The 16,165-nt window shown below is 39.5% G+C and overlaps 2 protein-coding genes across 2 annotated transcripts in view; both read right to left on the minus strand.

Moving 5' to 3' along the window:
• Positions 1 to 16,165, minus strand: part of ZNFX1 (zinc finger NFX1-type containing 1) — a 474,364-nt gene that overhangs the window by 310,419 nt on the left and 147,780 nt on the right. The gene's annotated exons all lie outside the window — the stretch shown is intronic.
• PTGIS (prostaglandin I2 synthase) overlaps positions 1 to 16,165 on the minus strand; it is a 54,796-nt gene that overhangs the window by 24,661 nt on the left and 13,970 nt on the right. The window contains exons 3-6 of the mRNA XM_069072384.1: positions 15,431 to 15,609; positions 14,846 to 14,989; positions 14,031 to 14,176; positions 1,632 to 1,813 (exon numbers count right to left, since the gene is read on the minus strand). Coding sequence (XP_068928485.1) covers positions 1,632 to 1,813; positions 14,031 to 14,176; positions 14,846 to 14,989; positions 15,431 to 15,609 — 651 coding nt within the window. The remainder of the gene's footprint in view (positions 1 to 1,631; positions 1,814 to 14,030; positions 14,177 to 14,845; positions 14,990 to 15,430; positions 15,610 to 16,165) is intronic.

Below are 16,165 nucleotides of genomic sequence, written 5' to 3' on the forward strand. Positions count from 1 at the left end.
TAAACCTGGGCTACCATTGCCTATTTATTTCCTTGTTTGCCAAAAATTTTTTATTAAAACAAAACAAAACAAAAACCTAACTATATCCAGGATATGGGCAGATCAGCTTGAAAGTATTCCTCCTAGAAGGAATGTTTTGTTCTTAACTTCTTGGTATGGTTTCAGAATTTAATATTAACACAGCTAGCTAAAAGTTTTTCTGAGTTCTTGTGGCTGCAGTGGCTTTTCTGAATGAAGTTATTTTACTATCCTGTTCAAAGGACCCTAATGATTTCTAAAAGAAAATTATATTAGAGATTTCAGTGGTAGAATTATAGCCTGATTATAGCTACCCCTATGAAGTACTAGCCTCAGAAAATAATCAAGGGACGAAGAGCCCTTTGTAGAACAGGTAATTAGACCTTAATGGGAGACTTGATTACATCTACCAGGGATCCAATTAAACATAGTCCCTCACTCTCCCAACCCCCATTCACTTACAGCAAAGCCTTGCCTCCTTGCCAGCCTCTACCTGCATTAAGTGTTAATGGTCATGGAAGAAACTTGAAAATATTCTACTCTATCAGGGAATAACCAACCTCTCCAGGGAGGAAATGGAGCACTCTGTGCCTCTTCTGAAGAGAGGGGGAAGGCAAAAGGAGAGGGGGAGGAGGATGGGAAGGGGGAAGGAAGAGGAAGAGGGAGGGAGGAAGTGGGGGGGGGGGAAAGAGGAGGAAGAGAGAGGGCTGGGCCCAGAGACCAGAGCATGAAGTATTCTGGGCTCTATTTCCCCTCAGGGACTGAGCTACAGCCCATAGCAAATCAGCCTCACCCATTCTTAGAGGCCTCCCTCATACAGGATTAGAAAGGTGTGGCCCCGGCAGTAGCAATTTTCTTTACCTCAGGGTAAGGAGGGGACCCCTTCTCTAGTTCTTAGAATCAAAAGATCTATAGATTGATGGGCACTTAAAGACTCAAATAGCAGTTCTCAAAGTGTGGTCTGCGGACACCTGAGAGCCGTTTAAGGGATCCTTGAGGTCAGAACTATTTTCATAATAATACTATTTGTCTACTAAAATCCTCCTACCTTTTCAAACTACATATCTGTATGAGAGATAACAACACATATGCTGCCTGTCTCTCCAGGTCAATAAGAAAGCAAGGCATATTATTATTAATTCCAGTGGTTTTCTATTTCCTCTAGAATAAAATGTAAATCCCTCTGCTTAGCTTTTAGAGCCTTACCCAACACAACCCCACTGGGCATTACCGCCCTTCCTGAACTGTGAAATCCAGCCAGAGAGACCTTCTCTTTGTTCCTCAATCAGGACACTCTTTCTTCCATCTCTGTCTCTGCATTGGCTGCCCCCCAGACCTCCTTATCTCCCCATCATGGAGATGCAGCCCAAGTCCCCGTTTCTGCATGAATCCTTTCCTGATTCCACCCAAACCTTCCTCTAGTTAGCCAGTTTGCACACTTTCATTTCATGTTATTGATGTTTATGTTTCTGTACTTGTCTCCCCCATTAGAATAAGCTCATTAGAAGCAGGGATTGTTTCATTCTTTGTACGTGTGCCCCCAGTATGGAGAAAGCAACTAATAAATACTCATGATTGATTGCTGGAGCGTTTGGACGTGCGTGCAAACTCACCTGAGTGGCCCAGAGTTGAAGCAACATGGCCCTGGCCTGCATCTCCTCCCCAGCTCCCAGTTCTTCAAGATATTGCTGGTAGCTGTCCAGCCAGGCACTTCTGTGGACCTTGCCCACCAGTCTTTGCGGGGAAAGCAGCTTCCAAAGACGGGTTTTTATTTGGGAGGCTTTTTTCTTCTCCTCTGCAGGGAACATGTGACAGAGGGTCAGGGCCTGTTCCCAGCCTTTCCAGGTACACAGGGGGATGGAGACACTTGTAGGCATATTAGAGGGGCCTCCTGGTCCAGGACTTTCCCCTCCCTAGTGAAGGCAGTCCCTGTTTGTTAGAAGACTGCCTTCATGGTACCTGGCTCTATACAAAGAGCCAGCCCTGGGGTCTGGCAAACCTCCCCCAGGATCTGTGCTTCAGGAGGCCCATGAGGCTCAGACCGGAGTTTAGGGAGAGAAAGGACCATTAGAGGGGCCTCCGGATCAAGCTCCCTGCCCACAATCTCTGTCCTCTCCAATCCACCCTTCTGGTTGCCAAGTTGAAAACCCTAGAACACATATCTGACTATGTTGCTCTCCTGTACAAGAGACTCGAATGCCTTTCTGCTATTCTAGGATAAAACACAAACTCCTTTGGCATTCAAATCCCTCCACAATTTGGATTCCCTTATTTTTCCAGATGATTTCCCATTACTCCCGCTCACACGCTTAGTATTCCAGACAAACCAGCTTACTTGCTGTTTCCCAGACACAACATCTCATGTCTTGCCTCCAGACCAACTGAGACTCATGTTTGTAGGCAAGCAGCTAAAGGATGGCCCCACCCCATCTAACAACAACATCCAGAAAGAATCCACCCTCCATCTGGTCCTGCATCTGAGAGTCTTTCTGAAGGCCCTCACAGGCAGGAGCATCACCAGGGAGCAGAGCCCAGTGACACTATTGAGAATGTAAAGGCCAAAATCCAAGACAAAGAGGACATCCTTCCTGGCCAGCAGAGGCTCATGTTTGCAGGCAAGAGGCAGGAAGGTGGCTGTACCCTAACTGACCACAACATCCAAAAAGAATCCACCCTCCATCTGGTCCTGCCTCTGAGGGGTGGTTGTTAATTGTTGATTTAATTATGAAAGCATAAATTGCCATTGGCAGCACTGTTTTGCATTTATAGCTCTTTAAAACCCTAATATTAAGTTTTGAGATTAGCAGATTCAGGAACAGCTGAGACAAATGTGAATAAAAGATTTTGTTGCATGTTGAAAAAAAGGAAGGAAGGAAGGAAGGAAGGAAGGAAGGAAGGAAGGAAAGAAGGAAAAGAAAGAAAAAGAAAGGAAGGAAGGAAGGAAGAAAGGAAGGAAGGAAGGAAGGAAAGAAAAAAAAGAAAAGAAAAATAAATAAATAAAGGAATCAAGAGACTGGTTTCAAGTCCTAACTCAGTCAGTAATTAACTATGTGACCTCAGGCAAGTTGTTCCACCTCCCTGAGCTTCAGTTTCCTCATTTGTCAAGATCGGATGAGATAGTCTCAAACATTCAGGGGTATAATGGTAAATGTTTAACAAATGGCTCTCCTTTAAAAAAAAAATACACAAGTTATTTTAAAGTTTAATCTGCATTATTTAAAAAAAATTGGGTTTTTTTTTTTTTTTTTTTTTTTTTTTGGAGGGCAAGTGGGGTTGTGACTTGCCCAAGGTAACACGGCTAGTTTTTGTGTTAAGTGTCTGAGGCCAAATTTGAACTCAGATTGTCCTGACTCCAGGGCTGGTGCTCTATTCACTGTGACACCTAGCCACACCCCTATTATTTTGAATTTTTAATAATTAATTTATTTGTTACATTTTGAGTTCTGAGTTGTCTCTCTTCCTTCCTCCCTCCCAACCCCACATTAGAGGCCAGAATTTTATTTATATATATATATATATATATGTATGTATATGTTTGTATATATACATACACAGATATACACACATACATATATGGAACCATGTAATAAATACTTCCACGTATCAGTTCTTTCTCTGAAGGTGAATAGCATTTTCCTTCATAAATTCTTCATAGTTGATATGAATGATTATGTTACTTAAAATAGCTTAGTCATTCACAGTTACTCTTCAAACAATAATGCTATTACTATTACAATGCTTCTTGGTTCTGCTCATTTCATTCTGCATTATTTCATGTAAGTCTTTGAATATTTTTTCTAAAAACAACCTGCTGGTCATTTCTTACAGTACAGTAATATTCCATTACAATCATTTACCACAACTTATTCAGTCATTCCCCAATTGATGGGCATCCCCTCCGTTTCTAAGTCTTTGCCACCACAAAAAGAGCTGCTACAAATATTTTAGAACATAAAAGCTTTTTTTCTTTTTTCCTTGATCACCTGGGAAATAGACCTGATAGTGGTATTGTTGGGGCAAAGGATATATACAGTTTTATAACTCTTTGGGCATAATTTTGAATTGTTCTCCAAAATGTTGGATCAGTTCACAATTTCACCAACAGTGTATTAGTGTCCTAATTTTTCCACAGTCCCTCTAGCTCTTTACATTTTCTCTTTCTATCATTTTAGTCAATACAATAGATGTGAGATGACATCTCAGACTTGTTTTAATTTGCATTTCTCTAATGAATGATTTAGAACACTTTTTCATAAAACTGTATTTAACTTGATTTCTTCTTCCAAAAACTGCCTGTTCATATCCTTTGACCATTTGTCAATTGGAGAATGGATAAATAGTCTTATAAATTTGACTCAGTTCTCCCTATATTTGGGATAAAAGGCCTTTTTCTGAGAATCAGTCTATGAGAATTTCCCCCCAGATTTTCTACTTTCCTTCTAATCTTGGCTACATTGATTTTATTTGTACAAAACCTTTTTAATTTAATGTAATCAAAATTATGCACTTTACACCCCATAACGCTTGTTTATTCTGAAATTTTTCTCTTATTCATAAATCTGATAGGTAATACCTTCCATGTTCCCCTAATTTACTTATGATATCTCCTTTTATGTCTAGGTCATAAATCCATTTTGACCTTATCTTGGTAAATGATGAAAGATATTGATCTATAGCTAATTTCTGCCAGACTGCTTTCCAGCTTTCCCAGTAATTTTTATCCAGTAGAGAGTTCTTATCCCAAAAGCTTAGATCTTTGCATTTATCAAACATGAGGTTATTATAATCATTTACTACTATGTATTGTATACCTACTCTATTCCACTGAGCCATCATTCTATTTCTTAACCAATACCAGAGCCAATATGACCTTATAATAAGAGTTTAAGATCTGGTACTGGAAACCTCCTTCTTTTACATTTTAAAAATTAATTCTTTTTATATTCTTGACCTTTTATTTTTCTAAATGAACTTTACTACTATTTTTTTCTAGCTCAGTAAAATAATTTTTTGGTAGTTTAATCAGGGTGGCACTGAATAAATAAATTAGTTTGGTAGAATTGTCATTCTTATTATATTGGCTCAGCCAACCCATGAACAATTAATATTCCTTCAATTATTTAAATCTAACTTTATTTGTTTAAAAGTATTTGTAATTCTTGGGTTTGTCTCAGCAGGCATACGGCCAGGTATTTTATATTATCTATGTTATTTTAAATGAACTCTCTCTTTACTCTCTTCTTGTAGGACTTTGATGGTAACATATAGAAATGTTGGTAATTTATGTGGGTTTATTTTAGATACTGCTACTTTGCTAAAATTCTTAATTGTTTACTTGAACCTCTAGAATTTTCCACATATTCCATCATTATCATCTGCAAAAAGATAGTTTCATTTCATTTTTATCCATTCTTATTCCTTCCATTCCTTTTTCTTCTCTTATTTCTTCTAGTACAGCATTAGATAATAGTGTTGACAATGGGCATCCTTGCTTTACTTCTGATCTTACTGGCAAGGTGTCTAGCTTATCCCCATTACAGATAATGCTTACTGGTGATTTTAGGTAGATGCTTCTTATCAGTTTAAAGAAAAATCTATTTATACCTATGCTTTCAAGTGTTTTTAAAAGGAATACATGTTCTATTTTGTAAAAAACTTTTTTGCATCTATTGAAATAAGTGCTATGATTTTTGTTGATTTTGTTATTGATATAATCAGTTCTGTTAATAGCTTTTCTCATATTGAACTAGCCTTCTATTCCTGGTATAATCCCACTTGATTATAATGTATAATCTTTGTAATATATTGCTGTGGTCTTTTAGCTAGTATCTTGTTTAGAATTTTCACATCGATGTTCATTAGTGGAATTGCAACTGATGAAATTCATTAGTGAAATTTTTGTTTTTGTTCTTCCTGGTTTAGGTATCAGCACCATACTTGTTTCATAAAAGTTTAGTAGGATGCCTTTGCCTATTATTACAAATAATTTATTTAATATTGGAATTAGCTGATTTTTAAATGTTTGGTCAATTCACATGTAGACCCATCTGACCCTGATTCTTTTTTCTTAGGAAGCTCATTTATGGTCTGTTCAATTTCTTTTTCTAAAATAGGTTTATTTAGATATCCTATTTCTTCTTCTGTTAATCTGGACATTTTATATTTTCATAAGTAGCCTTCCATTTCACTGAGGTTGTTAATTTTATTGGCATATAATTGGGCAAAATAACTCCTAATAATTGTTTCAATTTCATCTTCAATAATGATATATTCACCTTTTTCATTTGTGATACTTGTGACTTGATTTTCTTCTCTCTTTTAAAAAATCATATTAACCATTGGTTTATCTATTTTAGTGGATTTTTTTTCATAAAACTAGCTCCTAGTTTTATTTATTAATTAAATGGTTTTCTTAAAGTGTATTGAACTCATTTTTAATTTGCATGATTTCCAATTTGGTGTTTAATTGGAAATTTAAAATGTGTTCTTTTTTCTGGTTTTTAAAATTTACACCCAATTCATTGATCTGTTCTTTCTTTTCTGTATTCATGTAAGCATTTAAAGATATAAATTTTTCTCTGATTACTGCTTTTGCTATATCCCATAAGTTTTGGTATGTTGTCTCATTATTATCATTCTCTTTCATAAAATTATTTGTTGCTGTGATTTCTTCTTTGACCCACTCATTCTTTAAGATTAAGTTATTTGGTATCCAATTAATTTTTAATCTGTGTTTCCATGGTCCTTTTGTAAATATAATTTTTATTGCATTGTGACCTGAAAAGGTGCAGTTAATATTTCTGCTTTTCTGCATTTAACTATAATGTTTTTATTCTCTACCATATGGTCAATTTTTGTAAAAGTGGCATGTACCACTGAGAAAAAGGTATATTCCTCTCTATTCCCATTCAGTTATCTCTAGAAGTCTACCATATCTAGCTTGTCTAAGATCCTATTCATCTCCTTGACTTCTTATTTTTTGTTTTTTTACTTTTCTCTAGTTCTGAGAAGTAAAAAATTAAAGTCTCCCACTATTACAATTTTGCTATCTATTTCTAACTGTAATTCATTTACCTTTTCCTTTATAAATTTAGATGTTATAGCATTTGATGCATATATGATTAGCATTGATATTGCTTCATTATCTATACCTTTTAATATATTGTAGTTTCCCTGCTTATCTCTTTTAATTTAATCTATTTCAGCTTTAACTTTGTCTGAGCTCACAATTGCTGACTCTGCTTTTTTTATATCAGCTAAAGCATAATAAATTCTATTCCAATTCTGTCATTTTAAAATGTCTTTAAAATATATATATATTTTTGGGTTTTGATATACTATCTATTTCCATTTTATGGGTGAGTTCATCCCATTCACATTTAAAGTTACAATTACTAGTTGTATATTTCACTTCATCCTATTTTCCCCCACTATTCCCCCCCTTTTTCTCCCCATCTCTCCTCAGAAGTCTAGTTTACTCCTGACCACTTCCTTCCTTATTTGCACACTCTTCTAAGAGTCCCTCCCTTACCCTATCCCCATGCCCTCCTACTTCTCTGTAAACTAAGACTTTTAACCCAAGTAGATGTATATATTATTTCCTTCTCCTGTTCCAATGAGAATAAGGTTCCTGCACTGCTTGCTCTCCACCTCATCCTCTCCTCCAATGTTAAAAACTCTTCTATTCACAATTTTTAATGTGAGATTATTTGCTCCCTTTTACCTCTCCCCACCCAATTTTATTTTTTGGGACTGATCCATCATAATCAACTCAAACCCAAGCCCTCTGAGTATGTATACTTTTTAACTACTCTAAATAATATCCTTAAGAATTACACATATTAGGGGCGGCCAGGTGGCTCAGCAAGTAAGAGCACTGGCTCCAGTGTCGGGATGACCTGGATCAAATCCGGGCTCAGATACTCAGCACCACACTCAGAAATAACTGGCCGTGTAACCTTGAGCAAGTTACTTAACCCCGATTGCTTTAAAAAAAAAAAGAATTACATATATTATTTTCCATATAAGACAGTATATAGTTTCAACTTATTAATGGATTTAGTCTTTCATATTTACCTTCTTATGTTTCTCCTCATTTTTGTATTTGAAAGTCAAATTTTCTGTTCAGTTCTGTTTTTTTTCCTCAAGAGTCTGAAAGTCCTTTAATTCATTAATTATACATTTTTTCCTTGCAGGATTACACTCAGCTTTGCTAGGTAGGTTATTCTTGGTTGCACACCTAGCCTCTTTGCTCTTCTGAATAACATATCCCATGCCTTACAGTCTTTTGATGTATAAGCCGCTAAATCCTATGTTATCCTAACTGTAGCTCCACAATATTTGAATTGTTTTTAGTTGCTTGTAATATTTTCTCCTTGACCTGGGAGCTTTAAAACTTAGATATAATCTTTTTGTAAGTTTTCATTTTGGGATCTTTTACAGGTGGTGATGGATGGATTTTTTCAATTCCTATTTGACCCTCCAGTTTTAAAACTTCAAGGTGATTTTTCTTGATAATTTCTTGAAGTATAATGTCTAGACTCTATTTTTGATCATGACTTTGGTGTAATTCAACTTTTCTTATATTATCTCTCCTTGATCTGTTTTCCAGGTCAGTTATTTTCCCAATGAGATATTTCACATTCTCTCCTATTTTTCCATTCTTCTTATTTCCTTTTGTTATTACTTGATGTCTTGTGAGATCATTAGCTTCCCCTTGCCCAATTCCAATTTTTAAGAAGCTATTTTCTTCAGTAAGTTTTTGGACCTCTTTTTCCAATTGGTTGATTTTCTTTTCAAATTTCTTATTTCTTTTTCCAATTTTTCCTCTATCTCTCTTTTTTGGACTTTTAAAGTCCTTTTTAAGCTCTCCCATGAATCATTTTTGGGTTTTGACCATTTTACATTTTTCTTTGAAGCTTTACAAATGGCTGTTCTGACTTCATTATTTTCTTTCTGAGTTTTAACCCCGAGCTTTCTCTATCACCATAGTAACTATCTATGGTCAGATTCCTTTTTTGTTATTTATTCCTTTTTTAGTGGCCTATTCCTTGCTTATTAACTTTATGTCAGGGTTGGGCTCTGCTCTTGGGATTTGGGGATAATGTTTCAGGCTTCATATTTTCTGCACTGTTGTTTTCACAGCTCTGCCTGGAAGTCTTTGAAATTCTGGTTCTTCCGATGTGCCAGTTCAAGGCCAGTGTGGTTACTGCTTTTCTGCCTTGCATCTTGGTTTGTGAGTGACCTCAAGTATTCCTTACCACTCCTGAGCCATGACCAGGGCTCTGACACTGCCTCTATAAAAGCTTGATTTCCTGGAAATACACCACTAACTTTCACACAGCTGCAAGTGTCAGTCTGCCCTGGAACTAAAAGCAGGGACTGCACTCTCCTGCAAGTGACTATAACTAGTCCTCTCCCTCGAAGAACCCAGAGCAAGACCTCCACCTCTCTGTGACTGCACTTACCAGCTATGTTCACTGCTCTTCCCCCAGAACCACAGCCTGGAACTGGGTTGGGTTAACACACGAGGGCCCCCATCCTGCAGAGGGCCCCTGCATTCCCCTGTTAGTCACCTGAATCCCACACTGTATGTGGGGTGAAGGTTCTTGAACCACCAGCTGCCACCAGCACAACTACCCCCAAGGCTTTCTGTTTGTTGATGCAGCAGCATCTTCACTTCACTCCTGGTCAGACCACAGCAGTAGGTCAGGTCTTTCCTAACATCCTCCTAAGTTGTCTTAGGCTGGATGACTGCTTCACAATTTTTATTGTTTCTGTCACTTTACAATTCAATTTGAGACATTATTTTAAGTTTTCTTGGAGGGGAATTTAGGAAAGCCAGGCCATTTCCTGCCTTATTCCACTACATTCCCACAATACCAAGTCCTTTATTCTATGTTATTAACATTTTCTCCCTCACTTTCTCAAGTCTAGACAATCGGCAGACAATAAATCAAGCTCTACTCTATAGCCTCTATCAATTTCTTAGGCATAAATTCCCACAGTGACAATTCAGCAATCAGCACTTGGGAGCTGGTACTACAAAGCTCTAGTATATCCCTGCAACCATCCTTTTCCTGCTCATAGCCTGCTCTATGTGTGTTTCAATGGCCAGAAAAACCTTTCCCAACATTGCCACCCGCTGACCATGGTTGGAATTCCCTCCTTATTCTATGTGGAAGCCAGATTTAATTTAATTCAAGAAACTATAAATGCCCATTATGTGTAAGGCACTATAGTAAGTACTTAGGAAACCAGGACAAAAATGAAACAATCCCTCATCTCAAAGAGTTTACATTCAAAAGTGAGGCAGAGGAAAGGAATATAACAAATTCAAAAATAATTCAATTCAATTCAATTCAACACACGCTAATCAACAAACAATTATGTGACAGGCATTGGAGACACAAAAGCCAAAAAAAAAAAAAAGTGAGACAGTCCCTGCCCTAAAGAAGCTTATGTTTTACTTGGGGGGTGGGGACAAGCTGTATGTATATGCATAAATAAAATATAGACAGAATGAACACAAAATAATTGGTGGGGGGGAGTGGAAAATAATAACAGTTGGGTAGATTTGTTAAGTCTTCCTGTAGGAGGTGGTACCCAAATTGTTCTCTGAAGGAAATTAGGGAATCTACAAGCTTGAAGTGAGGAGGCAGAGTATTCCAGTCATGAAGGACTGTCCATACAAAGGCACAAAGGTAGAAGATGGGATATCACATACTGAATATAGGAAGTAGATCAATTTGACTAGACTGCAAATAAATTTCAGAAGTGGAAAAAGCATTAAAACCTGGGAAGATCAGGAAAGGACTCCTGTAAGAGGTGGCATCTGAGGTGAGCCATGAGAAAAGACAGGGATTCTAAGTGGAGAGAAGTATGAGAGGTGGTCTATGCATATGCACAGAGGAGAATAATAAGAATAACTAAGATGTTAAGGTTTGTGAAGCACTTTACAAATATTTCATTTGATCTTTGCAACAATCCTGGAAGGTGAGTGCTATTATTATTGCTATTTTACAGATGAGGAAACTGAGGCTGAGAGATGGTAAATGACTTGCCCAGGGTCACACTGCTAGTATGTATCTAAGGTTATATTTGAAATTAGATCTTTCTGACTCTAAGTCCTACACTCTTTGCATGGAGCCACGTAGCCTATAAGATGGAGATTTAATGCCAAGTTGGAGACTAGCATTAGGGCCAGTTTGCCTATAATGTAGGGAACATGAAGGGAGCTAGCACAAAATAAATCTGGGAGGTGGGTGGGAGACAGATCATAGAGGACTTTAAATGCCAGACCAAAAAGTATGTATCTTAAGCAAAAGGAAAACACTGAAGTGTTTGAGCAGGGGAGAGATATGGTGAGATCTATGTCTTAGGAATTTTAATTCAGAAGCTACAAGAGAGTGGACGGCAAGGAGCAGGGATTTGGATACTGGAATATCAATTAGGAAGCCACTGCAATTGTCCAGGCATAAAGTGACAAAGACTTGAATCACAGTAGTGTTTGTGTGAGTAGAAAGAAAGGGATAGATACGGGAAATATTGTGGAAGAAGACTGGACAAGTCTTGGCAAATAATGAGGGAGGGCAAGGAAGAAAGAAGAGCCAAGGATGGCTCCAAGACTGGGAACCTGGGTGACAGGAAGGATACTGGAACACCTAACAGAAATAGGGAAGTTTGGAGGAAGGATGGATTTCAGGGGAAATATGAACTGTGTTTCTGACATACAGAGTTTGAAATGTCCATAGGATATCATAGTAGAGATAAGACTAAACTTTAGGAGAGATTAATGCTGGATACATAGATTTGGGAGTCATCTGCTCAGTGATGATAACTGAGCCCAAGGGGGCTGATAGAATCACCAAGAGAGTTACTGTAGAGAGAAAAGAGGATCCAGGACAGAGCCCTGTGGGATACTATGTTTCAAGGGTGAGAGATGGGTGATAATCTGGCAAAGGAGACCAAGAAGGACCAGTCAAGAGGTAGGAAGAGAAGGAGGGCATAGCTATGTGATAAAAGCCAAGGGAGGAGAGAATCTCTGGGAACAAGAGGCCAATTAGAATGAGAACTTGGAAAAGTCCATCAGATTAAGTTAATAAATTATTGATAACCTTGAAGAGGACAGTTTCGAGTGGTGGGATTAGAAGTCAGATTGCAAAAGGGTAAGAAGCAAGTGGCAGGTAAGGAAGGAAATGGAGACAATGAGTATAAGGCTGTGAAAGGACATGAAGGTGTAGGATGAAGCCAAGAGGGACTGTCAAGGTCAAGTAAGGATGTTTTTTAAGGATAGGAGCAGCCTAGACACAGTTGTAGGTAGCATGAAAGGATATACTGTGGAAAATAAATAAAAGGGGAACCGATTAAATGGAAAAGCTCTCAGTGGAGATGGGAGGGAACAGAATTCAAAGCACAAGTAGAGAGGCTGATCTTGGCAAAGACAAGGCTACCTCCTTCTTAGAAACTGGAGCAAAGCAGGAGAAACCGGAGAACAATGCAGAAGGGCCTTCAGATGTGCACAGGAGAGAAAAAGCTCCTGAATGATGGCCTCTACTTTCTCAATAATACAAGAATCCAAGATCCCCATTAAAGTGGAGGGGTGGCATAGTGCTTGCAGAGAGAAGGTTTAGAATAACCACTGTGGAAAGCATAATAGAAAATCAATCAGAGAAGATCAAAAAGGACTGCCATAAAACTGGGAGAGCCCAACTGAGATTAAATAACATCAATCTGTAACAGACCCTGTTGGCACAGACTTTCCCCCCAAAAGCAGCATGTAAATGGGAGTGGAGGAAGATGGGTGGAGTAACACTCAGGGTTAGGGTTTGGCAAGGTGTTATTTGTGATAGGATGAGGGGGATAGATGTTGCAAGGGTAGATGATAGTGTATCGAGATTGTGAAGGGAAGAAAAGTGAGACCAGAGCCATGGTGATGGACTGAAAAACAGGGAGGAGTTAAAGAACTGGAAGTCATGGTAAAGATGGTCATTGTCCTTCATTCTCAAAAAGGACCAAAATGACATCAGTATGCTAGAGTCAAGTTTCAGTGTGTCCAACTGTGGTTGATCGGACCAATACGAGCTCAGAATGTTCTACCACAGATCAAGCACAAATAGTCCATGTGAACATTTGGGGTGGATTCTCTAAATTGTGCATCTTGGAATGAGAAAGACTTGAAAGGGTAGGAGCTTGTGATTTGAGAGAAGAATTTCAGAGTTATGGATCAGGGGAGAAGCACAGTTATGGGTGATGGTGGGATCAAGGGCATGACTGACCTACCTTAGGGGCAGCTGAGTTCAGAGAGTAAAATTGAAGTTCATAGAAGTTGGCAACCGATGAACTGAGAAGCTTAGGTGTTCTAGGGGTCATCCTCATGTATGTTTAATCCTCCATACTTGTTAGCATGTTAAGGTACAAAGGAAGACTATGATTTGGGCACTAAACTTCTTGAGAAATAAAGAAAAATTACATGGAGATCAGCAAATGACTTTGACAAAGATCTGGATTGGGCAATATGGATGGGTTAAGGGATGAGAGGTTGCTAAATGATGGCCACAGAGGAAGAGTCTGGAAAAGGCAGCAGAGAGCAAGGAATATGCCAGAGAGAAGGAATTCCCAATAGTGAGGAGTGTTGCCAGGGATGCAAGGTCTTCAGAGAAGGAAGGAGGGAAAGAGAGAAGTCTCATTCCAAACTCACAGCTCAACAATGCCATGGATCCAATGCCTAGTCAGATGCCTCTCACCTCCATCTACATGGCCTCATGTGGGGTTTTCAGGGAGTGGAAGGAGGGCAAAAAAAAAAAGAGAGATTGACATGGCTACGGGGATGGATGAAGCTGAGGGGACTATGTCCTGGGGGCTAAAGTCACAGGAGAAGAGGCAGATGAAACCAGAGCTCTAGACTCTTTGCTCAGAGAAGGCATCCTGCCCTGAGTCAGGACTGCAGTTGGGTACAAAGTCTTTTCCCCCCTCTGTTTCCCCATCCACCTTAAGGACTCTGCAGTACTCACCTGCTGACAGAGTGCTACGAGCGAGTTTCATCAGAAGCTGGTCCAGTTGATGGAAAGTCTGGAAAACCTCAGCAGATTGGGCCCGATCTTGGGCCTGGCTAACTGGATCATCGCCCTCACTGCCATACAGCGTCAAGTAGCCAGCTCTGGTTGGCATGGCAACATAATAGTATGAATTAAACTTCACTCTGGGTCAATGTTCACCTCTAAAGCCCTTTAGCAAGTCAGAAATCCAACATTTCACCATGTCCTAATACTCCATGTTCTGAGCTCCTTTCCAGCTCTGGCATTCTATGTTTAGTGTTCTAAAGTCCCTTGTACCTCCAAAATCCACCGTTTTCTGTACTAGCTTCTCCTCCAGCTCGAACACTCTATCTTCTTTCTTCCTAGGGTCCCTTCCAAATCTGACATTCTGTTCTCACTTTTAAGCTCTAACATTCTGTACTCTATGTTCTATGTCCAACTCTGGAATTCTATATTCTAAGGTTCCTCCTGCTCTAACATTTTACAGAGAATCGCAGAATTTCTAGCTGGAAGGGGCCTCTGAAATCATGTAGCCCAACCCTCTCATTTTATAGGAAACAGATTGAGGGTAAGGAAGTGGTTTACCATAGCCCCCGCTAGCTCTAAGATTCCAAGAAATGGTCACACATTCCTTACATAGCTATGGCGACTTCAACGTTTTAACAAGTTTCTACATCTACCCGCTCGTTTGTTAAATCCATAAGCCCTGCCTTCCATTCCCCTTCCCAATAATCCCTGTGGTCAGGGTGCCCTTGTCGATAAGGCTGGGGATGCTTTAGGAAGCAGCTCACCTGAGCATCACGTCGTAGGAGAACTGGAACAGCCCCATTTGCTGCCAGTCTTTGTCCATGTCCCCGGCATCCTTCAGAAGGAGGTTGGAAAGGTTTTTAAACATGTCCTCATTGAGGGCCTGCAGGTTCTTGTGGAGCAGGGTCCTGGGGAAGAGGGGAATCACACGGCTGAACTTGGCTCTGGAGCCCACTGAGGACAATCCTAACTATGATCATGGCCTACTTCACGCTGCTTTCCAGTTGAAAAGCACTTTTACATCCATAATCAGGGAGGCAGAATAGGGATTATTTTACCCATTTTACAGATGAGGAAACAAATTCAGAAAAGGGAAGTGACTTGATGGTGGTCACATAGCTAGTAAATGGCCCAGTTGGACTTGAACCCAGATCTCTTGGCTCTCAGTCCAGAGTTTTTTTTGGGCAGAGGTGGAGGTGGAGTGAGGAAGGTAATCAATCATTTAGCAACTATCTCTTGTGCTTGGTACTGGGGATACAAAGATACACAGAAGACAATGAATGTGGAGTAGATAAAAAAAAGGATTCTCTCCCTTCCCAACCCAAACTGACCATTCCTCAGACACTCACGGTTTTATCTTGACTTTCTCCAAACCAGGATCATAGTTGGCCAGATGGATATCAAAAATCCTATCCATGAGGAAGAGGGCATATTTGTGGAAGTCCAACTTGGAGCTGGCCTCCCAAACAACTGCGTCATATGAATGAGGGTCCAGGAGGACTGTGACAAACCTCCCTGCCACGAGCACCTGAGGAAGTCAGTGCAGTCAGAGATCAAGGGAGCACAGGATTTAGAGTTAGAAGGCAGGCTTGGAGACCAGGTAGCCCAGTCTGCTCATCTTACAAATGAGGAAACCGAGACTTAGAAATGGGCAGTGACTTGTCCAAGATCACATGGTAGGGGCAGAATTCAAACCCCATTCTTCTGACTTCAAATTCAGTGATCTTCCTTTTATAATGTGCTCCCTCCTGTGGGTTAGTTCATCTGCTCTGTTAGCATTTAGTGAGACACACTGAGACAGGGAAGATAAGGAGAAGGGAACTGGGCCCTCACTGGACATTTCAGGACACTCACCACAGCAGCTATCCCAGACCTTCTTTTTTCTCCTTAAGCCTTCCACATTACCCTCTGCTTAATGTTCTCAGCCAAGGGAAGACCTCTACTAATAATTTACTGAGAAAACAGAAGCCATTCTAGGGATGGCTAGGTGGTAAAGTGGATAGAAAGTGGGACGTGAAGTAAGGAAAACCTGAGTTCAGATCCAGCCTCAGACACTTTATTAGCTGCATGACCCTAGACAGTCA

Source organism: Petaurus breviceps, unplaced genomic scaffold (assembly GCF_028583685.1).
Source record: "Petaurus breviceps papuanus isolate PSGF00001 unplaced genomic scaffold, PetGlider_PUasm1.0 90847, whole genome shotgun sequence".
Classification (NCBI taxonomy): Eukaryota; Metazoa; Chordata; class Mammalia; order Diprotodontia; family Petauridae; genus Petaurus; species Petaurus breviceps.